Source organism: Melanostigma gelatinosum, assembly GCF_949748355.1.
Source record: "Melanostigma gelatinosum genome assembly, chromosome: 15".
Lineage (NCBI taxonomy): Eukaryota > Metazoa > Chordata > Actinopteri > Perciformes > Zoarcidae > Melanostigma > Melanostigma gelatinosum.
Window position 1 is genome coordinate 10,397,416 of NC_136648.1, and position 24,657 is coordinate 10,422,072.

At 41.7% G+C, this 24,657-nt stretch overlaps 4 protein-coding genes across 6 annotated transcripts in view; 3 read left to right on the plus strand and 1 right to left on the minus strand.

Annotated features, from left to right (window-relative positions):
• Positions 1-6,166, plus strand: part of LOC306788967 (acyl-CoA-binding domain-containing protein 5A-like) — a 10,224-nt gene extending 4,058 nt beyond the window's left edge. The window contains exons 5-16 of the mRNA XM_079284706.1: positions 266-389; positions 767-839; positions 1,980-2,130; positions 2,284-2,322; positions 2,675-2,890; positions 3,385-3,597; positions 3,817-3,911; positions 4,197-4,323; positions 4,700-4,908; positions 5,021-5,071; positions 5,194-5,309; positions 5,421-6,166. Of these exons, the coding sequence (XP_079140832.1) occupies positions 266-389; positions 767-839; positions 1,980-2,130; positions 2,284-2,322; positions 2,675-2,890; positions 3,385-3,597; positions 3,817-3,911; positions 4,197-4,323; positions 4,700-4,908; positions 5,021-5,071; positions 5,194-5,309; positions 5,421-5,433 (1,427 nt within the window). The 3' untranslated portion in view covers positions 5,434-6,166. The remainder of the gene's footprint in view (positions 1-265; positions 390-766; positions 840-1,979; positions 2,131-2,283; positions 2,323-2,674; positions 2,891-3,384; positions 3,598-3,816; positions 3,912-4,196; positions 4,324-4,699; positions 4,909-5,020; positions 5,072-5,193; positions 5,310-5,420) is intronic.
• A 735-nt stretch (positions 6,167-6,901) lies between these two features.
• Positions 6,902-14,420, plus strand: yme1l1b (YME1-like 1b). 3 transcript variants are annotated; one of them, XM_079285601.1, is made up of 18 exons: positions 6,902-7,041; positions 7,450-7,581; positions 7,737-7,914; positions 8,169-8,252; positions 8,519-8,628; positions 8,932-9,082; positions 9,183-9,266; positions 9,646-9,819; positions 9,920-10,072; positions 10,654-10,786; positions 10,993-11,055; positions 11,250-11,362; positions 11,463-11,618; positions 11,780-11,931; positions 12,094-12,220; positions 12,344-12,417; positions 12,577-12,663; positions 12,765-14,420. In XM_079285601.1, the coding sequence occupies exons 1-18, from the start codon at positions 7,009-7,011 to the stop codon at positions 12,906-12,908; spliced, it is 2,148 nt and encodes a 715-aa protein (XP_079141727.1). In that variant the 5' UTR covers positions 6,902-7,008; the 3' UTR covers positions 12,909-14,420. The 3 variants fall into 3 exon arrangements, 2 of the variants coding, with proteins under 2 accessions (XP_079141727.1, XP_079141728.1); XM_079285602.1 differs by having other exon boundaries at positions 9,667-9,819; XR_013772674.1 differs by lacking the exon at positions 12,765-14,420 and having other exon boundaries at positions 12,071-12,220; positions 12,577-12,639.
• A 752-nt stretch (positions 14,421-15,172) lies between these two features.
• On the minus strand, positions 15,173-18,506 carry ptchd3b (patched domain containing 3b; the record flags this gene model as incomplete). Its single annotated transcript, XM_079284290.1, has 4 exons — positions 15,173-16,692; positions 17,347-17,492; positions 17,572-17,693; positions 17,787-18,506. The coding sequence occupies 4 exons, from the start codon at positions 18,504-18,506 to the stop codon at positions 15,173-15,175; spliced, it is 2,508 nt and encodes an 835-aa protein (XP_079140416.1).
• A 940-nt stretch (positions 18,507-19,446) lies between these two features.
• Positions 19,447-23,580, plus strand: LOC306789068 (ras-related protein Rab-18-B-like). Its single transcript, XM_079284840.1, has 7 exons — positions 19,447-19,628; positions 19,977-20,032; positions 20,158-20,219; positions 20,734-20,806; positions 21,076-21,194; positions 21,361-21,427; positions 22,113-23,580. Exons 1-7 carry the CDS (start codon positions 19,555-19,557, stop codon positions 22,283-22,285), a joined length of 624 nt encoding a protein of 207 aa, XP_079140966.1. The 5' UTR covers positions 19,447-19,554; the 3' UTR covers positions 22,286-23,580.
• Positions 23,581-24,657: the final 1,077 nt, after the last annotated feature.

Here is a 24,657-nt window from a genome sequence, read left to right on the forward strand (position 1 = left end):
AGTCAGAAAGTGAATTTACCGGTGTTCAGTTTGCGTTATGTGCAATACGGTGAAGTCTGTGCCTTGTGTGTGCGTAAACACTCCAGGTGATCGACCTACTTAAGAGCTGTAACTCTTGGCTGCCCCTCTATTGATAAAGCTGCTATAAGGATAAGAGCTGATTAACTGAATCAGTCATATCTCAAGTCTAACAACTCCTGTAGCTCACATGTAACATATATGTTTTATGTATATATTATGTATATTTGCTTCTTTCATTTCTCAGGTCCTTTCCAGCCATCTGATGACATGATGCTGATGTTCAATAGTTACTACAAACAGGCCACCTCGGGGCCCTGCAACATCCCAAGACCCAACGGCTTCTGGGACACCAGTGGAAAAGCTAAATGGTATAAAATGTTGTCTTAATGCACACGCGATTGTTTTATTCCACCATTAAATTCCGACAGCTGTTTCACACAAACTAACTCGCCAATATTCTTACCATCAGAGTCTCGCTCCCTGTCCATTCAGAGCCTATATCAAAGGCGCAGTCACTGCACATGTCTGCTGTACCATTGTTCCTAATCCATGACTTATTTTAATAATGTAACACCCAGATATTACACACAATATTGCAAGTATGTATAATCCTGCAGTAATACAGAATAGATTAAGATCGGTGAGATTTCTGCATATGTCTGTAACTTCCCCTGTTTTTAACAGCTATTCAGTGTTCACTTTCCTCTCAGGGTTCAAGTGTTGAACTCAGACTTTGTGTTATCAGGGATACATGGAGCTCTTTGGGAAATATGACAAAGGAGGAAGCCATGAGGAATTATGTTGAGGACATCCAGCTGGTAAGTCCTTTCAAGGAAAACTAAAGCTGAATACAGGCAGTATGCATAATAATAAAAAGTTAATAAACTTGGAGTACACATCTCTCCTCACAAACAGTAAATATATCTATATGTATAATATATATATATATATATATATATATATATATATATATATATATATATATATATATATATATATATATACGTCCTCAAATACAACATTTTTCACTGATTACTGATTCCTGAATCGTTAAAGACACTCTGTGTGAAGACAATTTATTTGAGTATGAAGCATGTCATTTTTGATTATCTTAAAGCCAGAGTTAGTTAGTCCAACAACTCTTTGATGGTTTGCTGTGAGATTTGCACAGATATTCCTGGTCCCCAGAGGATGTATCATGCTGACCTAAGTGAACCCCTAAATTTCTCTCTCGCGCCACCATGAGTATGACTTAGAATTATAATAACTTTGTTCAGGTAAAATGTTGTTGTTTGGTTTGACATTCCATCAGCCTCAATTCCAATTTGTGTTTACTGCTAATTAGAAAATGTTAGCGTACTAACATGCTAAACTAGGATAGTATACTTCATTTATTTTCCAGACATATCAATGCCTATTTTTTTTAAACAAAAACAAATACAACTAAAAAATGAAATACAATACGAGGACAACAAGATGCAGGTATAATCGTGTATGTAATGTATGGTAAACAATACACTTGCTAAATATCAGCATTAACATTGTTATTGTGAGCATGTTAGCATGTTGATGTTACGTACGGCCTCACAGAGCAGCTGCTCTTGTTAATATAAAAAGGACTCACTTCATGTATTTGAACAATTCGTTGAACAATGACAGATGCTTTTAAACAACAACAGACTGCTTTTACAAATGTTATTAGGAATTTTTCAGCTCACAGCATCCGGTCCTCCAGTTATCAGCTGTTTTTAATCAGCTTTAATTACATGGTCCAGCAGATAAGTCAGTCAGCCTTTGCTACGTGTAATTGCATCCAATTAACCTGTTTTCTGGTGGCTTGTTGAAAGTTGTACCAAACCTCTTCATGCAAAAGCAAGTGCTTCATTGTAACCATTTCAAATAGTTTGAAACGGGATTGGAAGAATATGCATGAACATGAATTATTAATGTGTTGTCAGATTCTGGAGACCATCCCGGTCTCGGATGAAGTGTCCGATCTGGTCGGGAAGCTTGGCAACTTCTACGCAGAGGTAGACAGAGAAGGAGAAGGAGAAGAAGATGATGAGGTGGACAGCAGACCCTTCACCAGGCCTTTTGCCAACCATGCAGGTAATGCACACGACCAGTGATGCCATAATAAGAGCAGAACACACTCCAGGGGGAGCACTGCTGCTCAAGTACTGCTGTTAAGCATCTTCGTTAGTCACACAGAGGACATGTTTTCTAACACTGAGCCTGTCTTACTTGTGTTTTCATCACTAGACGAGCTGGTCAAACAGTTTATCAAACCGATAATGGAAGGCAAGTCTTTGGTGTTCGCTGTAGCTGTGTACGTTTATTTCAACCTCCTTTAAGTTGCTTTCATTTGACAAAAGTGTGATAAGTGTACACTGTCCTCGGCTTACATTGCAGGAACTGTAAGAAATGAGATTGTTAGATGAAACGTTCTTGTGTAATCTGGTATGAATGTGCTGTAGTTAGTCAGTGTGTTGGCTGTTGCCCTTTATCGTTGCCTTTGTGGTATAAGTGTAGTGTAGAAGCTGTACAATGTTCAACTGTCAACTGTGAGTATTTCTTTGCTTTGTGTAGATGTACATTGTGCAACATTGACTTAGATAGAGAGTTGATGAAGAGTGTCTCCCTCACCGCTCAGGCTATGGGGATCTGTGGGCTGATATACAAAACCTCGGAGAAAATGACAGCAGTGCTCCTTGCATAAGCATCCTAAGTGGCGAGGAGGCAGAGGGAAGCAAAGAAAATAGTGAAATCGAGAGAAATGAGGAAAGTAGTGATTTGAGGAAAAGTGAGGAAGATGAGACTGGGGATGAAGAAGACAATACAGACGATGAAGACGAGGAGGAGGAAAAAGGTACCATCTGTAGTAGAAGTTGTTGGCTGTTTTGTGCCGTGAAATGTGCTGTGTTGTAGAGGTTAGACACTAACCAACAGTATTTTTACATCATTTTAAAGGGTTAGGCAGGTGATATTCTATATGCTCTACAGTTGTCATGAATGTATATTAGCTATATAGACCAAAATCATTTTTTGTAGCAGGCTGTTTACATGTTTAATTCTGCTGTAAGGTTGGCCATTGTAACATTGGGGTCTACGGGGATTGACTCGCATTTGGAGCCGGCCTCAAGTGGCCATTAGAGGAACTGCATTTTTTGGCTTCATATTTCAGCATCAGGAGTTGCCGCTTGGCCATCACACTTTTATTTTTTCTTTCAGAATAACATTTCCCCCACAATGTGACACCCTTGAGGTCATTTTAAGGGTGTAGGAAAGTAAATTGATTGAATGCATTTGTTGTTCTCTCTCTCTCTCTCACTCACTCACTCACTCACTCACTCACACTCTCAGACTGGAGGCCTAACCCGAGGCTGCTGATGGTGGACAAGAGGTGGAGGTCTGACACTAGGGGGTCCAGCAGCAGCATGGAGCCCAGCATGTCCTCCTTCACCAACGGGACACACAGCTCCCTCAACAGCGGGGTGGAGGAGGAGGAGCTCGCATGTCGCACGGAGCCCAGTGCCCAGTATAACTCCTACATGCACTTTAATGGACACCCGAGTGGTAAGATTACACAATAATGCAAAATGTGTACACATGTTTTTATAACACTGTGTGTATAGACTTTCTATACATGTATAGCATAAATTATCGGTCTTGGAAAATGTTATTGGTGCAGCAGCAAAATACTATCAAAGAAAATAGAAAACATCACAAGCTAAATGTTTATTATGTAGCTGTACATTGAAGAACAATATAATTTACCATTTTGTCCGTGTGCAGGTCATTCTGATGCTTTTCCTGAGAAGAACCAGCGATCCACAGACTCAGATAATGAGGAATTCTGTGACTCAATGGAGCATCTGGCCATGGAAGAGGTGTGGTGTCCCTCCTCCGTAGTGTGCACCACATCAAAGGATTCGTTTCGACATTGCGGGAAATATCATTATTTACTTTCTTTCCGAGAGCTAGATGAGCTTCTTTTCTCATGTAACCCTCGGTAAGAAAGCAAATAAAATACGAACTATCCCTTTAAGCACATCAACATTCTTGAAATAAAGTCATAAAGAGTTGCAAAGTAAATACAATACAATAAATGTAATGTGTTCTGACCTAATCATGCCCGTTCAAGCTGTGGTCGACTCTCTTCTTTTCCTATCAAGGGGCGTTCTACATCAAAAATACTGTCACTTGGATCAGGAGCTGCCTCAGTGTTTGAGAGCAACACTACCCTTATAGAAGGGATGAGTGCAAGCCAGCACAACAGCTCCTTGTCAAGAAGAGGGAGAGGTGAGCCTTACACTGACACTGTATCCCTAATTTAGCCTTCTTCTAAGATGTGTACTCATGTCATCCTCCTGTAGCATTTAAAGGCATCTGATACCCTAAAACACAGCAGTTTTCCACAAAAGTTGCACTTGAAATGAGTATAATATCATTCAGTATCTTTTCTTGAGAGTATAATCGCCTCTTCACTGAGCCGGTAAATGTTACTACGGTAGCCCAGAACGGCACGCTAAACACTTTTGTGTCCTGGCGTTGGCCAACGTAGTTCTCCTACATGCTTGTCATCCTGAAGAAGATTCAGTTGGTTTCAATCTGCAACCTCACTGCCAAATCCTACACACTAGACCTTTAAGCTGTCGCATTGTGACTCCTGTTTCAGGTTCACAGTCACCAAGGACTGCCTGCGGCGCTCTTCGGTGTGCCAGTGTGGATGCTGCCTGCTGCTGTGCGTCACAGAGCAGACGTCCAATCAGCTCTGCCAGAGGAAACGTCAATGAGCAAATAGCTACAGCTCTGCTGCGGCTGCAGCATGACATGGTCACGGTGTTGCAGAGGCTGCACGCTCTGGAGACGCTTGCGGTGTCACAGGTGAAAGACCAGAGGTTTTACACCACAGTGTGTTCACTGAAATGTACCGTTGCGTGACAATTTATTATATATTAATTGATGGATTTCTACATTTCGTTGTTGAATTTTTCAGTCAAGATCATCTTCGCCAAGGCAGGAGGACTCCCTAGCTGTAGCACAAAAGGTTCTTGTAAAGTTTTATTTCAAACTGAATATGGTCATGTTTTATTATATTTCATTTTATGACCAAGTTTTATTCAATCAGAAAACAAACAGTCGCTTTAATGCAAGTTTCTATTTTTATAGTTCCTGAGACCATCTTGGTGGCCTTTTAACTTTTCTCCACTCACTGCGGTGTTGACTGCTCTCTGGCCTCTGGTTGCCCATTGGCTTGTCCAGCTTTATTTACAACGGAGGAGAAGGTGAGCAAAACGCTGATCACGAATGTCCTGGTCGATTATCACATATTACTTTTGCTTTATAGCCATACTACAAACTACCAAAACTCAGTTTCATCTCTTTCCCCCTCACAGGAAAATCCCCTGAATTATCTGTGAACCGTCGGCATCAATCAAAGAACAAGAAGCTCGGATGGAATTGTTGCACTTTTGTTGCTTTGTGGCTTTTTCAATTCCCTTCGCAGACGGAGTATAATGAGGCTCCAGTAGAAATGGCGAGACTACTTTAGATAAATGAATGGTGAGAAAGGTGTGTAAGACTCTGCCATATAGTGTAGCATTTTGACTTCATGGATGCTTTTTACGTGTTTTAAGAAACAGAAGATTTGTGCATTGTAAATGCTGGCACATTTTCTTTGTTGTCGTGATCTTAGCATTAGGTGGTGGTCTTATTTATGACATGTCTCACAGACCACCAGGAACACAATATACACATAACTCACATCACTGAGTCAACTATTTATTGAAATGAATTCATGATTATACAGTCGCTGTTGACCTTAAGCGATTCCCCATTATTTATTGTACATTTCATTGTTTTTTTAGGTTTCTTTCATGTTTTGTCAGACAATATTTTCTTCTGATTATTAAGAACTTTTATATTTATTGTTAGAAATATAAAAATATTTGAGGTTCATTTCCTTTTAGACCAAATATAGATGGTGACCAATATTGTATTCATGTGTAAAAGTATATATTTATTTTACGGCATCAGTGCAATAGTATCAAAGATTGCACCTTTGCATAAAGAAGAAACAGAGAAAAGACAATCCATACATGCATTCTGGTTTCTTGTCAGCTGTACAGTGAAGATTAAGATTTATCCAACAGAAAGGGTGTGGTGCTCTCAAATATACAGTTGTTAAACATAAGTACGTGAAGCACATTTTGACATGCAATAAACACATTCTTTGGAAAAACACATTTATTGTAGTGAATCTTTGATTTTGATGTTCAAAATTGAGGTAATTGGCTGAAAAGCTGTGACAGCTTGATGAATGGGGATACTTACTTTCTGCTATAACCATAAACTGGGAAATATAGGTTTTAAATATAGTTCATTAACTCGCATTCATATGGAAGCCCATTTCCACCACTGTGAGGAAAAAATAAAGATCCTGTAAGTCATTATAATGACTTAGTGTCTCATAATAATGACGACTTATCTCAATGAGATATGTCATTATTATGAGATAGTAAGTCGAAATAATGAGATAGTAGATACATATCTCATTACTATGAGATACTAAGTCATTATTATGAGATGCTAAGTCATTATTTTGAGATAGTATCTCATTATAATGACTTACAGGATCTTTATTTTTTCCTCACAGTGGTGGAAATGGGCTTCCATACATTTATCTCAGTTTAGACTGGTGTGAATTTGCTGAACAATAATGTTAAAGTTTTACATTAACTGCAGATAGACAAACGGAACTTAAACTGGGTCAGAAGAAGGAGAACATTAATCAGGGTTACAATGTGTTACAACACGATAGAGGTCACATCCGGGTTTATTTTCAGCTGGCGCTGAAGTTCTTGGTTTCACTTGCTATGTCTGCTACCGTGAGCTAAGTTAAAGAAATACGGACCTTTAACTCTCAAGGACAGTAGGCTCAACTTGTGCAGCTTAACGGCCGTTGTGTACCAGAGAGGATAAAATATGTTTTCTTTGTCAATGACAGTCCAACCACAGGTAAGAAAGCAGGGGACGCTCGGCCAAGCTAACATTAGCATTGTTATTGTTTTGGTTCTTAACTCCTGCTAGCTAAGTGAAGCTAACCTTAGCTTGTTCTCTAAAGTTTGTTATAATTTAATGACTTAAAATATATTCATATTAACGTCAGAGGACATTCTGTCAATATTGTTATCTTTCTGTTGTATTAAATAAAGACTGTGCGGACCGTTGGGATAAGTTTAACCTAAAGCTAGCTAACGTTAACCTAACGTTAACTGTTCCGATGAGCATTCATTAACCTGCCAGGTGGGAGACTGCGTTTATGAGCGATATGTTAGGCTGCTGGCGTGTAATCTTGATTTACATCATGTTGACTTCGTAACACCAGCTAGCAGGTTGAACTGTCACTGTTTGATGTGATCACAGGTGACTGTACCTCTTAGCCACCTCATCAATGTCCTCCACTCTATGAAGAGCGCAGTGGGAAGCAGCAGTGCCCCCCGCAAATCAAGAAAACACAAGGAGCACGCCTCAGACTCAGGGCTACACCGCACAGAGGTAAACATTAAATGGATTTAATCTGTAACTGCTGCATCAGTCCAGAGACAGTGCTGTTCCAAGTCCACGTATTTAACAAAAACCTGTTCCACTATAACTTTGTGTGGAATATGAATCAAATGTCAAACACAAGGTGGTGTAATGTATTTGTGCAGCCCACGTGGAACCTGCGTGAGCTCGGCCTATCAGACCTGGGAGCGCAGCAGCTGGACGAGCTGGTGAGCAGTGTGTTCCCACGCCTGAGTCCACAGGAGACGCCACTGCGATCGGGGGGACAGACGGCATGGAGGACCTCGCATCTTTCTACACACTCCTTTTACTACAATAAGCATGGTGAGAGTGTACATCATTGTTATAAACGGGTCTCCCATACTGGAAATAGTACTACGTAAATATAATTGTTAACATTGGGTTTCACTTGACTGCATAGAATTGCAGAGTTTATAGTTCGTGTAGGTGGAAAGCATCTAATTTTTTTTGATCAGCTTAGTCACTAGTTAACCGTCTTAATAAGCAACTAGGGCCTCTGCTGCCACTTTATTCCCCCAGGGTGTCTCAGATAGTTAAGCCTTGTTCTCTGTTCCCAGGCTTCTCGTGGGCTGCCATGCCTTATTCCAGGCAGCACCCCTCTCCTCTTCAGTCTGCCTGCTCAGAGCTTCAACACTGGCCCGGTAACTATAGATTACTATGTGATATTTTATTACTAATCCAACGCTTTGCATTCAGTTGTTACAACTGCATTACTAGAGTTGGTTTGTATGTTATTTGACAACCATTACTGAGCGTTACTGAGGGAGCAACAAATATTCCAGTTAATTGTCAATATTATCTGTGGTGGCCTAGATTCACAATGTTTATGTTCATCTTGTTAAATGATATGCTGTGGAAACATGGTTATCTCTTTAATCTATTTAAACATCTTACCTCATGTTTCAAGCGTGGGTTCCAAACAGAGGCTTTAAAACTTTAAAGAGCAAAACCAGACGACTACAGTCAGCCGCCGACCGCTCCCTGGACCCTGAAGGATTCACGCCGTCTTTTATGAAGGTAAGTACTCCGAGATATTCACATGCTTATGCAAATCCTTAAGCATGTAACGCTATATGCTCAATGTGCTTATTATATTTAGCATATCCTTTTAAATGATTTCGTTAGCTAATATGATCAGTTATGCAGCTATGTTAGCTAGGTAATTATCAGCAGCTGCCTCTGCACTTGCCTGACCACACAAAATGGGCCTCCAGCTGTTCTGCCCATGCAGGAATCTTAAGAATAAAGGCGGAGCCTGTGCACCTTCAGGCGTATTGTGGCTTTCTGGATACTGCTGACCAGTCCTACCTTGTTCCGTAGGGTTTCCTAACACGGGACAAGGGGATAGAAGTTGAAAATCTCGACGGTCTGGTTAAGAACAAGGGCGTACCCGAGGGGCAGCAGGATGCGTTCAAGAGGGGCTTCGCTGAGGGTTTCCTGAAAGCTCAAGTCTTGACACAACGCACACAAGGCGAGTTTTAATACAAACAAACTCGAATTGAGTCACACAACCGTTGTTCCATTAGAAGCATTAAAACAATGCTGATCATTTTCGTGCTCCAACTGTTCAGGCTCTCTCAGGAGGACTCGTCTAATCCTGCTGGTGCTGCTTCTTGTTGGGATCTATGGAATCTCCAAGACCCCCTTCATATCGGGTAAAGGCTCCTTTTCTACCCAAAGCTGCTTTTTGATTTCATATCACACGTGAAATCCCCTCCAATATGTTGACATTTTAATCTGTCACAATGTGAATGTCAATAATAAAGCCCAGCATTTGCCTGCTAAACTAATCTATGCATCTTGAACATGTATTAACCCTTTAAAGGACAGAACTAAGCTTAATATAACTGAGCCATGGTCTGCTATTTGCAGGCAACAACAGCAGCATATTCTAGCCTGCAGTATTGAAGCACTAATATATATGCAATCAGACGTGGTTCTTAAATAATCCTCAGTAACGGGCAGCGTGTTTGTCCGTTCATTAACCGTGCCATGCAGTGTGATTTCGAACTTTAATCTAACCATTTTGGATAGTACGGTTCCGAACCATATCAGGCCTTGATTCAGCTGTGGACCCCGTCCAGATGAAGAATGTGACGTTTGAGCACGTCAAAGGGGTAGAAGAAGCTAAGAACGAGCTGCAGGAAGTAGTGGAGTTCCTGAAAAACCCAGAGAAGTTCACAGCCTTGGGAGGAAAGCTGCCAAAAGGTAATCGCTATCTCTCACAGTGCATTTTTCCTCAGTTCTGTTCAGAGATCTTGTTTTTGAATCACTCTCTCATTCTTCCTCATCCCTTCCTCTACTTTAGGTGTTCTACTGGTTGGTCCTCCGGGGACCGGGAAGACTCTCCTGGCCAGAGCGGTGGCAGGAGAGGCCGATGTACCGTTCTACTACGCCTCCGGGTCCGAATTTGACGAGATGTTTGTTGGCGTGGGAGCCAGCCGCATCCGGAACCTTTTCAGTGGGATTTTTTGAAATTATTATTTAAATAATGTTTTTTTTGAATTTTTTGTTTTTCCTTGCTTAGTGTGTATAGTTGACCTCTACTGATACAAGGGCTGCATGATTGTGGCAACAAAAGTAATTGGTGTGAATTTATATTTATTATTTTTTGATACTTAACTCTCCTTCCAGTACAGAAATGTCTTTCAAACATCAAAACGTTCTGTTCAATTAGGACATGCCCACTTTTACTTTTGTCAAACCGTCCATACTTTCACAAATATTCAATGTTTTCTGGGACATTTTCCTCGTTCAAGTGATCAAAGTGAAGCTTTAAATTTAACCCATTTTCACACTTCTTCATGCTTTTAAACTGTTATCTACTCAATCCTACATTTGAGTAGAAACACCAATTTAAATTTTCCACATTTTTAAAATCTCACTCACTCACACACACACACACACACACACACACACACACACACACACACACAAAAGCCAGCAATGCAGTTTCAGTATTCTCCAATGATAATTGTTGCTGAATATTGTGGTACACATGTGTTGATCTTTACATTTGTTTCTAACATTCCTGTTTTGTAGGGGAGGCCAAAGGCAACGCTCCCTGTGTGGTCTTCATTGATGAACTGGACAGTGTGGGAGGGAAAAGGATTGAGTCTCCCATGCACCCTTACTCCAGACAGACTATCAACCAACTACTTGCAGAGATGGACGGGTAATCTCTAAATGTATCTGTTGCATTTTTACAGTTCAGTTGCAGACAAAAAAAACCAAATCTGTCATCTGTGGCTGTCGCAGGACTTTAATAAGTGTGGCCCGCAGTTGACTTCTTCACCTACAGATAATAAAGACCAGAAAGCAAGAGGAGAGCTGCTGCATTGCAGACACTGACTTGCATATTATTGTGCAATTATTTTGTAGGTTTAAACCAAATGAAGGCGTGATCATCATTGGAGCAACCAACTTCCCAGAAGCTTTGGATAAGTACGTTTGCCTCTGTGTCTCTTGCTATACGTAGCCTGTGAACATGTCAGAGCTTACAACGCACATTCATGCCCAGCTTTCCTTGATAATAACTGAGACTGGACTCCAACCCCGAGGCCGTTTTGGATGCAGTGACCCAGATGCCGACACGATATCAGCCCTTTTCTAACCAGCTGATCTTTTTTTTTTTTTAGTGCCCTGATCCGCCCAGGACGTTTTGACATGCAGGTGACTGTACCCAAACCAGACGTGAAAGGACGCACGGAGATCATCAACTGGTATCTGAAGAAGATTAAAGTGGATCCAGGTGTGCGATCAGCCTCATTGCCATCATAGGCTGAATGTTTGCCTCCTTTACTGACCCGGTCTGAGGCCTGTTGTTTGATGTTGCGTGTTATCTCTTGCAGCTATTGAGGCCAATATCATTGCCCGGGGCACAGTGGGCTTCTCTGGCGCTGACCTGGAAAATCTGGTCAACCAGGCTGCCCTGAAGGCAGCAGTTGATGGCAAAGACATGGTCACCCTGAAGGAGCTGGAGTTTGCGAAAGACAAAATCCTCATGGGTGAGTGATCTTTCTACTAAACCTTATCCTGATTTTTTTTTTTTTTTTTTTTTTCCTCTCTCATCTTGCATGGCAAAGTCTTCCTTTCACTGTAATAAAAGTAATTTTGAGACTGTCGCTATAAAATAATTAAATTCATACCGTCTTTTCTTTTCTCCAAGGCCCTGAGAGAAGAAGTGCAGAAATAGACAAGAAAAACAAGCTCATCACAGCGTACCACGAATCGGGCCATGCCATCGTGGCTTACTACACCAAAGATGCCATGCCCATTAACAAGGCCACCATCATGCCCAGAGGCCACAGTCTGGGACATGTAAGGAAACCGTGAGCTTCCAAACTAAACGGTTAAACTCTGCATATTAGGTTCTGAATACCAGGTCCGGTGCAAACTGTCCTTACTTTAAACTGCGTACATCCTCTCATCCCTTTCATTTTTTCATTCCTCCTCTCAGTCTTTTTCAATGTATCTCGTCAGGTGTCCATGCTCCCAGAGAACGATCGCTGGAGTGAGACTCTCTCTGAGCTGCTGGCCCAGATGGACGTCAGCATGGGCGGCCGGGTAGCAGAGGAGATTATATTTGGCCATGACTTCATAACAACCAGTAAGACGAGAGTTCCCAAAAACATGTTTGGACATAAGGGGTAAAGTGGAGGGAACTGCTGATTCTCTAACATGAAGGAATGTGGTTGGCTGGTTGGAAGTCTCAATATGTCTTCTTCTCCAGGTGCATCAAGCGACTTCGATGGTGCCACGAAGATTGCTAAAATGATGGTGACCCGATTTGGAATGTGTGGAAAGGTAAGCTCCGGTTCAGCTCCAGCAATAACTAAGTGACAGACTTTGCGTTACATTTCTCAGTGTAAACTATACTAGAGATGATTTGTTCAGAAAGCAGTTCTCTACTCCTTAAAAAACCCTTTCTTCCCCCCCCCCCCCCCCCCCCTTCCTGTCTCCCAGTTGGGTGTGATGACCTATACTGACATGACAGCCCAGAGCCCGGAGACACAAGCAGCTGTGGAGCATGAAATCAGAGTATTATTGAAGGTCTGTGTGATGTTTTTGAAGCTGAACCAAAAACTCCAAATCCAACCAGCCTTGTAAAACCTTTTTTTGTTTCTTACCATCTTTTCTCTCGCTGTCTCCAGGAGTCGTATGAGCGTGCCAAAGCCCTGCTGAAGTCTCATACCAAGGAGCACAAAAACCTGGCAGATGCTCTGCTCATGTATGAGACTCTGGATGCCAAAGAGATTCAGCTGGTCCTGGAGGGCAAGGCCCTGGAGGCCAGATGAAACTTGCAAGCACAGCAACAATCAAGAGGGTAGCAACAGGGGGGAAGGGGGTCAGGTTTGTTTGGAAGGAGGGACGCACTCAATTCATGAGCAGTGAATCTGAGAAGTCATGGTCTCTTGATAAGTGCTCATGTGGGACTATGTCATATCCTCACGCTGTGCCCTTCGTGTAATCTCATCAATATTCCCAGATAGGTAGTTCTGTCATGTGGCAAACAAAGCTTCCCTGTGTCACAGGTTAACAGGTTAAATGTGAAGTATGTTGCTCAGGTCACTCAATCAGTTGCTGGGAGGAAGTAATACATGAATGTAATTGTAACAGAAAAGCAGCATGATACATGGTGTTAATTGTTGGAATTAGTTTGAAATCTGTTGAGCCAGGTCTGTTTGGACCCGTCGATGGGAATTGCTGATCTTTAGCCCAAAGAGCTGCCGCGCAATTGTAATAAAACTTTAACTAAATCTCAACTCCTATTTGTCACTTGTCCTCCCGGGTTTGTGTTCATATGTTATTTTTCTAGTATACGTCTTCCAGGTCAGGTGACACTCTCTACTTCTTCTCTTAACTAAGCACCAAGAAGTGTCACAATGTCGTGCAGCTCTTTGACTTTCCATCTGAGGATCACATGTATGTATCTACACTCGCCTCTCCCCCTCTGCATATGTCCCTGTTACTTATCTTGAATGGTGGCCTTTTGGGGAATGTACTGTTAGATGTAGCATATAAAGTTGAATTCGGCACTTTGGGTAATGCAGGTGTAAGAATTGAAAATGCACTTGTTTCTCTCCATGTAATTTATTGCATTCATGCTGCGTGTACAGACGGAACAATTACTGATGCTCGGCCTCACAAAGCATGCAACAAATACAAGCTGTGTTCGTCTTGTAATTTGTGAAAGATTCGAATCTTTAGATTGTTCAGACAAACAACAAGGCCAGTTATCAGTTATTGTCCGCCGGTGTCTCCTTTGTCATTATATCAAAGCAGAGAGATGTCTCACATCTCGTGCTCTCTACCTTTATGTTTCCACACGTTGTGTGCAGTGGAAGAAAGATGCCAATCTTCAATGCCTACTGGCTCTCTGTATAAAGGAAGTGTCTAATTGTATGTCTAATTGTAAATGAGACATGCAGTTATGGATCTTAAAATGTTCCAATTTTCAAGTGAATTTTCAGCAGCAGTGTATGAAATCCATATTTTATCTTTTTTTTAACATTTAATTGAAAGTGTAACTCATGTTAAGATTACCACCAGCATATGTGCTTCATGTTGTTACATTTTCAGTTTTTTGATTGGAATTGAGATGCAATTCCTTCAGTTTATTGGCCTTTTATCCATGTTTAGCTGTATATATGATTGGGATGTAACGAGAACATTGTATATAGATGTATAATGATGCTTTTATGCTGAATACTGTTGATGAATGGCTCTCTGCTGTTGATTGACACAATCTCTCAACAATGCCATGGATGTGGTTAATGAATGATTGTTGAGCTGAGATAAATAAAAAGAAGCCCAAATAAAAATGTGTGATTTTTTTTTGTGTTCGGTCTGTGAGTCAAAATGTTCTTAAGATTTATTGTTTCATAAAATAAGGCAGCACATGGCTCTGTTACAAATTAGACAAAATGGTTTGACATGTCGAAACACAATAGATTAACGAATCATTCTATTGTTTAGTTCGACACTTGATCGACACGAAAATCACAAAATAATTATTAAACTCGAACTGAAGTCAAAACAAATGATTTTACTATGATACTACAAAATCTGTAGTATTTCCTTGGTGTGTATTTTGACTTGTGTGCTTTGTGCAAAATTGTAATTACTAGAAAGAAGAAACTTCCCACCATGATAGTGCCTCTATGGCACGTGGATTTTTGCATTTTATTGATGGTGTCATCAGCACTGTAATTTGATTGGTCCAATATCTGTGTAGATTGAGCACTACAGCTTTGGAGCAAATTTACATAGTGGCCAAACGGTGGAATTACAATTTAAACGACAATATGAGCATACATATTACCCAGAAATCATAATTGCATTTCTCTATATGACAAAAATACCAAGGAAAATAAGAAATTATTCATTTATTGAACAGTTTTAAAAAAGATTATTCATCATTCTTCTGTGAACGGTGTATTTCTGAATCACTCGCAGGGGCCTACTCTTTGCCCAACAGTATGATAGTGGACCCGCCACCACAGGCCCCGGTGCAACCGCAATGCCTGCACTCTCTATATTTACACCCCTGATCCCCACTTCAACGCCACTTCCCACAGGCCCCAACCAGAGTCAGAAACACTGGAATGAACACTAAGCCGTGGAGCAGCCCAAATGTAATCACGAGAAACACAATCTTGAAGAACGTCCGAAAGATGTAACTCCCAGACATGGACAGCGCCACCACACCTAAAATAGTGGACAGTGCTCCTTGCAGTATCGGATAGCCTAAATGGGCCAAAGCATCCACGGCTTTCTCGTTGACGTCACTCTTGGAGCTGGAGACAAAAGAGTAAGAAATATGTGCTGAGAAGTCCACCGAAAAACCAACGCACATGACCAGGTTGATCATAGAGATGGAGTCCAGGTTTACACCCCACAGCGCCATGAAGCCTGTCACGCCAACAATGACTGAACAAACCGCAAAAGCCACCCACAGGGAACAAAGAGGATTGGGTATCAGGATAAGCGAGACGACCAGCATCACAATCACAGCCACCAGGATAGTTTGAATGGTGTTGTCCATAATGACGGTATACTGGTCAAAGTAGATGAAAGCAGGGTGGTACACCAGGAGCTCTACTGGACACTCCTCTGCTGTTGTCCTGAGTCCAATCATCAAGTCCTTCGTTGTTGTGTTGTTCAGCGTCTGGATAAAAAAGCGAGAGGCCTGAATCTTATTGTCTGCGGTGAAGTTGATGTCTTGTTTGAACATGGAATTGAGGTCTAAGAAATGTGGCAGATGTGTTTGGAAAGCCTCTTGAGAACCTATGTTGAGATTGGTTGCATTTGCGTACTGTAGAAAGGAAAGAAACCAAGCAAAGGTCCCATTCACAAAGTTTAAACTCGCAAAATTTGAAATGCAGGAACGCAGATGCTTCTGTTCATCTTCATCCCAGTACCGGAAGGGATGCTTCACTGCTACCATCGTGTTGTAGCTATATTCAGAGAAGTGTTGCCTTTGATTGTTGTAGTAATCGACGATGTAGGAATCATCCAAAGCCAGATTCCTGATGTCAAGTCCCTCCTTTAAGATTGAACAACCATAGACACTAACAGCTAAATAGCCTGCGTAAAAGACAAAAACACACGCTTTTGTCAATTTGTGGGTCAGAAATGGGCCATAGAACCGCTCAAACATGAGACTCAAGGGCTCCGTGTCCTCTTTCTCAGTGATTCTATCGTAGCTCCCCCCAACACAGCACATACTGAAGGCGTTTGAACTCCCGGATGGTAAATCTTCTGGGATTTTGGCACAGGTGAACCAGTGCTTGTTCTCTGCCTCTCTCTGTCCGTTCAAAGCCATACACGCCCCCAGGAATGTGATGCTGTACAGATAGCAGAAGCAGATAGAAACCCCAGAGTAGAGGCAGAAGGACCGGACTGAACCAAAGGGCGAGCTGTAGCCCAGGAAGAGAGCCAGAGCGTCGGTCACGGTGGTGATGGAGATGGAGACGGCAGCGTCCTTGTAGGTGTCGGCCAGCCGGTCGGGGACGTTGTCCAGAACGCGGGTCCTCTGCCAGCACGAGATCATGATGAACATATCATCCAGTCCAATACCTTGAGGTAGAAGGTCAGAGGAGAGAGAGCTAATATTTGGGAATTCGCGCCGCTAAAGTACACAATAAACTGAGGTGGGGCCTTATCTTGTGACTTTTTGAAAAGCCTTTGTCAAGATCTTATGAAGGACTATACCACCGTGTTTGAAAATTCTTTAACTACAAATGATGTGTCGACTTTTTTGTTTTTGTTGACGCTTTTTAAATGCAGGATGTATGATTGTACATCTGTTCAATGCAGCAGCAGCCATTGTTTTTCATTAATTTCCGTTCATCATGACAATTAATTGGAAGACTTTTGAACTGGAGTTGTGTAATCCCTCACTGTGCAAATTACTTCTGCATTACTTTTGGTTTTTAGGGGCCCAACAACAAATGTTTACCCAGGGGGCCCCAAACTGGTTAATCCGGCAATGGTTGTGTGACATGAAAATAAGTATAATGTACATAATCAGAAGTCAAGATTCGAATGACAATACATCTGGTCTGAAAAATGCTAACACCAAAAAGGAAATTCATTAGAATGCCATGTCAATGTAGTATGTTTTACTTTTTAGGTTAACAGGAAGTTATATTGGTTTTGAGGGTTCTCTATGACTTTGATTCTTCCTTGGACAATGGGACCTCATGGACCTGGCTGTTGAACAGAACCTACCTAGTATCATGAAAGGACAGGAGGCCACTGTCATGACAAAAGGTTGATCCAGCAACAACAGGGCACCAAAAGCGCTCAGGACTGCCAGACCCGTGGAGAGCACCCCACAGGAGGCCACCCACACCTTCGTCCTCACGTTGTCCAACCTAAAAGAAAAGCTGAGATCAGAAAGAGCCATGCGTACAGAATCCATCTCGTAACATGTTCAGCAGATGTTCTACCAACCTCCAACATGAAATGATTGAAAATGTGATGGCAGTGGCATAGGTGATGGAGAATAAATCGATGACGGATGCGGGAGATTTTCTAAATTCCCACTGCATTGACATGGAGGTGGAGTATGACACCTTGAAAAGATGAATAACACATTTAATAGAAGCTAATTAATTAAACAAAAAGCTGTTCATTTAAAAAAAAGAACATGTTAAAGTTCTGCTTACCTGAATGGAAGTTGAGGATTTGTTTGAGACCAAATCAATGAAGCTTTCCAACCAAAGGTCAGTCTTTGTTTTGTTGTCCTCACGTAAGTAGTAATGGACCTGTATGGCTTTAGCGCTTTCAACAGCCGAGCTCCCCTCGTGCACTTTCACGCTCCCCAGACTTAAATATAAAGGAATATTCCTAAAATCAGAGTAATACCACGGATATGTCAAATTGACTGTATCTATATTGTCTGCACTGTGTTCAATAATATCTAAAATGTCATTAGAGGTGCAGGATCCCATCACCTCAGCACAAACATCCGCATATTCAAATGACCGGTTGTCAAAATGCACTACCATACTCCTAACTTTAAAGTCCAAGTCTAGGATGTGCTGGAGTGACTCCGCAGTCAGAATGTTCCTCTCACTCGCAGCTATGAGAGTCGCATAATTCCCATCCGTGCTCAGTCGTAAACGTGAAAACGTGGAATTGTTTCTTGGAAAAGTTTCTTGGATGTATTTCCTCTCCAGCTTGGCTTGTCCGTCGACAGGTGTGAACTGCTCTTCGATATCGTTTGACATTCTGTCCTCCAGGAGATAGAATCCGCTCCCCAGACTCGCCGAGAGAATAAGTGGGGCGATCAAGAACCACCAGGGATGGGAACCGATAAAATGACCCATCATCTCATAACAGATGCTTAGAGGTCTCTCTATGCAATCTGTGCGGAGTCTGGCCATAGCTGCAACAAAAAACTAACTTCTTTGGGGGATATAGAAGAGCTGCTCCTTTCTCATGAATTTCAACATTAGAGATGCTGTGAGGATTCACAACCAGCTGTATTTATTATGCTGCAGACTCTTTTCTGCTCCTTCATTCGATGACATTTGCATAATAACAGGGTTGGCTACTCTGCAATGAACAGAGACTGATGAGGTTTGAGGAGGGCCTCGGTCAAAGACTCTATTGTAGAACAGTTGGTGTAGTACGGTTCACTGGTCCCTTTTCAATACTTACTGTCAATGGTTTCCTTTTGCTTAAGCCCCAGGTGATTCCTTCTCATGGGTGAGGGAACATTCAACTTTTGGGCCCTTGAAGATTGATGAAATGTAGCAAAGGCACAGAACAAAGGCCTATTATAATGTGGATCTGTATTTACTTGAGAGTAATTTTCTATGGTAGACTTCCCTCTAATCCCCCACCCACCTCTGCTTCAGGGTAAAGTGGCCCACATTAGCAAATGAATATGTGGCTTTGTTTAAAATATACAAACCATGAACACAAAACCACATTTAGTGTAAATGTTTTAGGTATTTAAAGTCAGTGGACAAAATAGAAGCCACGTGAAAACATTTTAGCAATATGTCACGGAACTTACTTTTTACAAATCCGCAATGTAACCTCCTGATAAAATAAAACACATTTATTTCATGATTGTAAAACATTGTATCATTTTTGTAATTTTGTAAATGATCTCGTACATTTTTCATTAAACTAAATGAAATGAATTGAATTTAAACAAAACTCTATTCATCTCTATTGATGTCCCACGTCAAGTCTACAATAATATAATAACACAATAACATACTGACGTATTATTCATTTTTTGTTTTATTTCATTTCAAACCTCGTGATGAACCTCCGTGACGTCACGCGTGGCAGGCCGGGCGGAAGTTGCGTCCCCAGCAGGCTGTCGTCGGAGCCGCTTAGCCGCCTGCTGCTCTAAAACAACAAGTGAAATTCACCGTTAAAAAGCGCCGCAAAGTGCAAAGTCAGACTAGCTCCTACATGAATATGGAGGACGACGTGCTGACGACTCTGAAGCTGTTGATAATTGGCGAAAGCGGAGTCGGAAAGTCCAGGTGTGTGTCTGTGTGTTTGTAGCTCGCTGTTAGCTGTTAGCCTGTCGTGAATGTTGACATTCTCCTAGTTATGTAAGTTTATTCCCCAGTTGCTCAGCAGTTGTTGCTACAGCTAGCCGGTAGTGTTGTTGAGTTTAGGCCAAATACTTACTGGTAACAAGTTGACCATTAAGGTGACTAATAACGTCAACGTCACAGAGGCAGTTTAAAAAACATGTTCACCGGTATTTTGTTTGCTGCTGCTCATCATCTGTTAATTATCAACATAAACTGTATAGTTGTTGTTACCCACAAAAGCCTATTATACTGTATGCTGCTTATTTCCATGCTGTTAATCTCCCCAAACAGTCTCCTCCTGAGGTTCACAGAAGATACCTTTGACCCAGACCAGTCTGCGACGATAGGTTTTTAACTTACTCGCACACAGACTTGTATAAACGTATGTATACACAGATGTATGGAAGCTTCTGATGTTTTTAACATGGACCCGTTTCTCTCTCTCGCCTCTCTTTCTCTCGTGACCGATCAGGTGTGGATTTCAAAGTAAAGACGCTCTCAATAGATGGGAACAAAGCAAAGCTCGCCATATGGGTAAGGCTGAAGTCCGGCTTAGGTGTTGTCTGTAGTTTATTCTTTGTTGTCAGGAAAAACATGATGAACTACAGGCTTTCTCCACAAGATGGCGACATTGCAGAGACGGAGTCACTGAAAGAAACTGAAAAACTGATTAAACTTCCTTACGTGGTGCTTAAATGTCCAATGAAAACACAACATACATGGTGAGGCCATAACCTAGGCCCAAATACATGCCAGGTCTCAAAATACTTCTAGAAATATACTACTAGAAAATAATTGCATACATTTCATAATGCATGGAAATGTAACATGTTAACAGCGTTCTGAGTAAGAATTCCCTCAAGCAGAATATCTGTGCGGAGTTCTCAATCAATGGCCGATTCCACTGCGGGACAGTCCTGAAACCTTGCCGATTCATCGGGAACACTTGTTAAAGTCAGAGTCTGTGAAAGGGGACGCTGGCTAGTGTACCTGTTGCTCTGAAGCTTGGTGTGTCATGGATGCTTTGTGTGTCTTTTTACTTTTGCAGGACACCGCCGGACAGGAAAGGTTTCGCACCCTGACGCCCAGCTACTACCGCGGTGCACAGGGAGTCATACTCGGTAAACAGCAATGCTTTTAAAGCCACATGTTCACCTCCAGACCTAGAGGCGATGTTCTCTCTCCAGTAAAATAATCACATCCACTCTCCACTTTTTGTAGCACTTACTCATTACACATTATCCTGTAAGTGACTTTGGATAAAAACTAAATCGGCGGCCGTCAGATAGCTGCAGCGTCCTGTTAAAATGAGCGATTGATTTCACAAAGATGTAATTACACTCAAATATTCCCATGAACTCGTTTTTCTCTTTTTGCTTGCTTTTGACAGTATATGACGTCACGAAGCGTGAGACTTTCACAAAGCTCGAAAACTGGCTGAATGAACTGGAAACCTACACGACACGCAATGACATCGTAAAGATGCTCGTCGGAAACAAAATCGACCGGGTGAGTCCTGTTTGTGCCGGTTTGACTCGTACAACACCTGGAAATCCTGTAAATGTTTAATAAATGTGTTCACCGTCCATTGGTGTTATTCCCTTTGGTGTTTCATCCTTTACCGTGTGTCTTCCGCATAGAGAAAAAGCACATAGGATGTCTTTTTGTTTTTCAGGACGACCATGAAGTGGACAGAAATGAGGGGCTGAAATTTGCTCGGAAACACTCCATGCTTTTTATTGGTAAGAGTCCGAATCAGACGTGGTCACTTAAACTCATGGAGCCGTGACGTGTAACTTCCTGTGTCGAGCCACTAAAACCTACCGTACTGTACTTGAAAGTCAGAACGGTATTTTTGCGTAGCTGGAACATGAAAGACATCACTTAGTAAGTCGTGCGTTTAGTTTGGGTTTGTTGCGTTGTTTATACTGCTTTGGCATTACCGAGACTGAAAGATGCGGCCGCTCCAGAAGAACTGCATTATGATTAAAATCAAGCGGGCTTTCATTTATCCCATCCATGTCTACATGTGCTGCTGATTCTCATCTCCAATCTGCCCCTCTCTGGGAAATTTCGTTGACGTTTATGGAGTTTCCATTTTAGAACGGGCTAAATTACGGGGTTTTGAAAAGGGCTGGGCAAGAAGATGTCCTGGATTTGATCCGCTGTGAGGATGTATTCACCCCACGGCTCCTTAAATGAAGTCATGTCATACTTTATATGTCATATTTGTCAACACATGGGTATTTTAAAATCTCTATCATTAGTGACTGTAATGTAAAAAGAAGGCTGTTTGGCTCTGTTTGGGATTTAAAAGCTGACATGTCGTGGGGTTTTTTTTTTGTAACATTTTGGAAAGTGTGGTACCAGTTTTCTTTTTTTGTAGCTGATCTTATACATCTTGGTAACCCTCTTTCCTTTGTACAGAGGCCAGTGCAAAGACCAAAGATGGCGTCCAGTGTGCCTTTGAGGAGCTTGTGGAGAAGATCCTCCAGACCCCGGGGCTCTGGGAGAGTGAAAGCCAGGGTCAGAAGGTCCGTCTGGTTGAACAGGAGCAGGGCAGTGGCCGGGCATGTGGAGGATACTGTTCCATACCCTGAAACTGGACGGAAGAAAAAAAAGCACCGAAGTGATTGGAATGACTACAGACCAGAAACAGAGAGGGGGAGGGGTGAAGGAACTGCATGGGTACTTTTTTTACTTTAAACAAGTTTATTGTTGGGAGTAGTTCTGTCTGTCCAAAGGACTTTGCTGTTTGCACACTTCCTTTTCCACCATCATCTGTCACTACTTTCTGTTTAACACATGAATGAAAGGATCATGCAAACACCACCTCTTGCCTGAGGAAGTATAGCGTTTTAAATTGACATAACAACGCCAAGTGCACGTCTGGTTTGAATTTAGCTTAATGGCAGCGGTGATTCTGTTGTGCATTAAGGCATCAGGTTAATAGCGTAGCGCCCATTACATGAACCAATTTGTAGGTTACAGTACACAGCTTTCCAAAATTTTACCCAAAATAGTTCATTGTAATCAAGACAGGAGTCCCCTGAAGGTCTAATTCTAGTGGCAGAGTTACAGTTAAAATGTTCTAGAAGACGTATCTTTCTGAGCAGTATTACACAAACAACACATCACTTGGATTGCGGATAGTGGTGGAAGAGGCTTCTTTTCATCAGTGATGTGTCATAATGCACCATAACACTGTGAATGCTCCCAAACAAGGCCGTTCACGATGGACCCCGGTTGTTAATCCAGTCCAGCGCTTCAGAACCTATAGAGGCTTTCAAATGAGCCGATTTTGTTCCTTTCTCTCTTCCTCTTTACATTGAAATATGCAAGACAAGCAGCCATATGGATCTCATAGGATTTATTGCAACTAAACCTTTTCTTTGTCTTTGCATGTCTGACCTGGACCATAACTTCCACAAGTATAAGGTTTACGGTAATAAGAGCTCGATATGCTCTCTTACTCACTTTAATGCACAACTTTCTTCTGATGCCTGGTGAAACAGCAAGCAGTTTGTACATTTAGTCTCAGCTTTGCTCTCTTACCCGTTTATTTATCAGTTTCTGTGTGGTGCGATGTCCCACTGACTTATTGAAGGCATTATACACATTATAGTATGAGAGCATTCCTGAGAGCTTCCTGTCCACAGTCTAGAATTCATTTCATGTATTGTTGCAGTTTGTTCAAATTCCTTTTTCTTGTTTGAAGTCCTGTCGACCTTTTTATTCCTATACTTCTTCCTGTTGCGTTTGCTGTGCGCCTACTTGAATCATATTCAGCGATATGTTAAATTGATATCTGCCTTAACATTGAATGACATGCGCTGGAGTTATGGTCCGGTGGCCGTTGTATTGTTTCAAACTGAAATAAATGACAACCTCAAGATTCCGTCCCCTCAAGACTAATTACTGTTTAGTTGCCATTTGAGAGCTGCCATGACGTGTCCATGTGGCGCAGAAGCCCGTCTAATCAAGAGCAGCTTTACAGTGGAAACAGGAGTGAGGTGCTCTTTCCATAATGCTTTGTTGATGACTAGCCTGTTGCACATGGAAGACTAAAAAACATTCCTTGCACAAAATGTCAAAAAACAGACTAAAACCGAGAGTGGAAAAATCTTGGTAATCATGTTTTGTGAATTAGTCCCAGAGGACTGAGTGTGATTACAAGCTTATGTTTGGTGTCAGGATGTCCCCAGATGTAGGACGCTCACCACAAGTGTACCAGGCATCCTCCCTCGGCTTATTGTGTGTGTGTGTGTTAACAACAACATACGTTTTGGGCAGATGACCCCATATTGAAGTCAGACTATTCCTGAGCTTTGATTTGATGTTTTTACATCAAAAACAGACGACGCTTATAATGACGTTTGCTGTGAGTTTGTTCCCCAGAAAGACATCCTGTTGTAACTTACCATAGCAGCCTGTCTACGCATGCCGTAGATATACATACATGGAGCCGGTGTTCCCAATTTGGGTTGGTTTCTGCCCATTTGGACTAGTTGTGATTAAGTTGGGTGGGAGAGGAAATTTGGGCTGCTTTTGTCAACATTTGGCGGGATTTCAGAAATATGAAAACAATTTTAACAGAAAAGCTGGTCAAAAACACAGGTACTTGTTTTACATTTTAATAATACCTGACGGAGATCTCTGTGAGATTGAAACATTGCAAAAATAAAATTGCTGGGAGCTTCTAATACAGTGTGCAGATCTTTTTTTAAATCCAAAAACGGATAGAAAATTCAGTAAACGTTTCATTTGAGAAAACATTTTCTTTTGGAGAATGTTTTTTTTTAACCGTCAATTGCGAATCATTGATGCTGACCTGGCAATTGTCCGTTTAGCTCTGTTTTTGGTCACCACAAAGCTAACTCTGTCTTCTTTAGCTTCTACACGCTCAGGTTTCACTGCAGTTGCAGACTAGCTGTCGGCCGCTTTGTGCTACAAAGTTAGCCTACAGTTGGTT

Bases quoted from the DNA above. Each gene is read 5' to 3' on its own strand.
- yme1l1b (XM_079285601.1), top strand. From the start codon at position 7,009: ATGTTTTCTTTGTCAATGACAGTCCAACCACAG. The intron at 7,915-8,168 runs GTGAGAGTGTAC...CTCTGTTCCCAG, and splicing joins CTTTTACTACAATAAGCATG to GCTTCTCGTGGGCTGCCATG. The intron at 10,073-10,653 runs GTGGGATTTTTT...CCTGTTTTGTAG, and splicing joins CCGCATCCGGAACCTTTTCA to GGGAGGCCAAAGGCAACGCT.
- LOC306789068 (XM_079284840.1), top strand. From the start codon at position 19,555: ATGAATATGGAGGACGACGTGCTGACGACTCTGAAGCTGTTGATAATT. The intron at 19,629-19,976 runs GTGTGTGTCTGT...CTCCCCAAACAG, and splicing joins AGCGGAGTCGGAAAGTCCAG to TCTCCTCCTGAGGTTCACAG. The intron at 21,428-22,112 runs GTAAGAGTCCGA...TCCTTTGTACAG, and splicing joins ACACTCCATGCTTTTTATTG to AGGCCAGTGCAAAGACCAAA.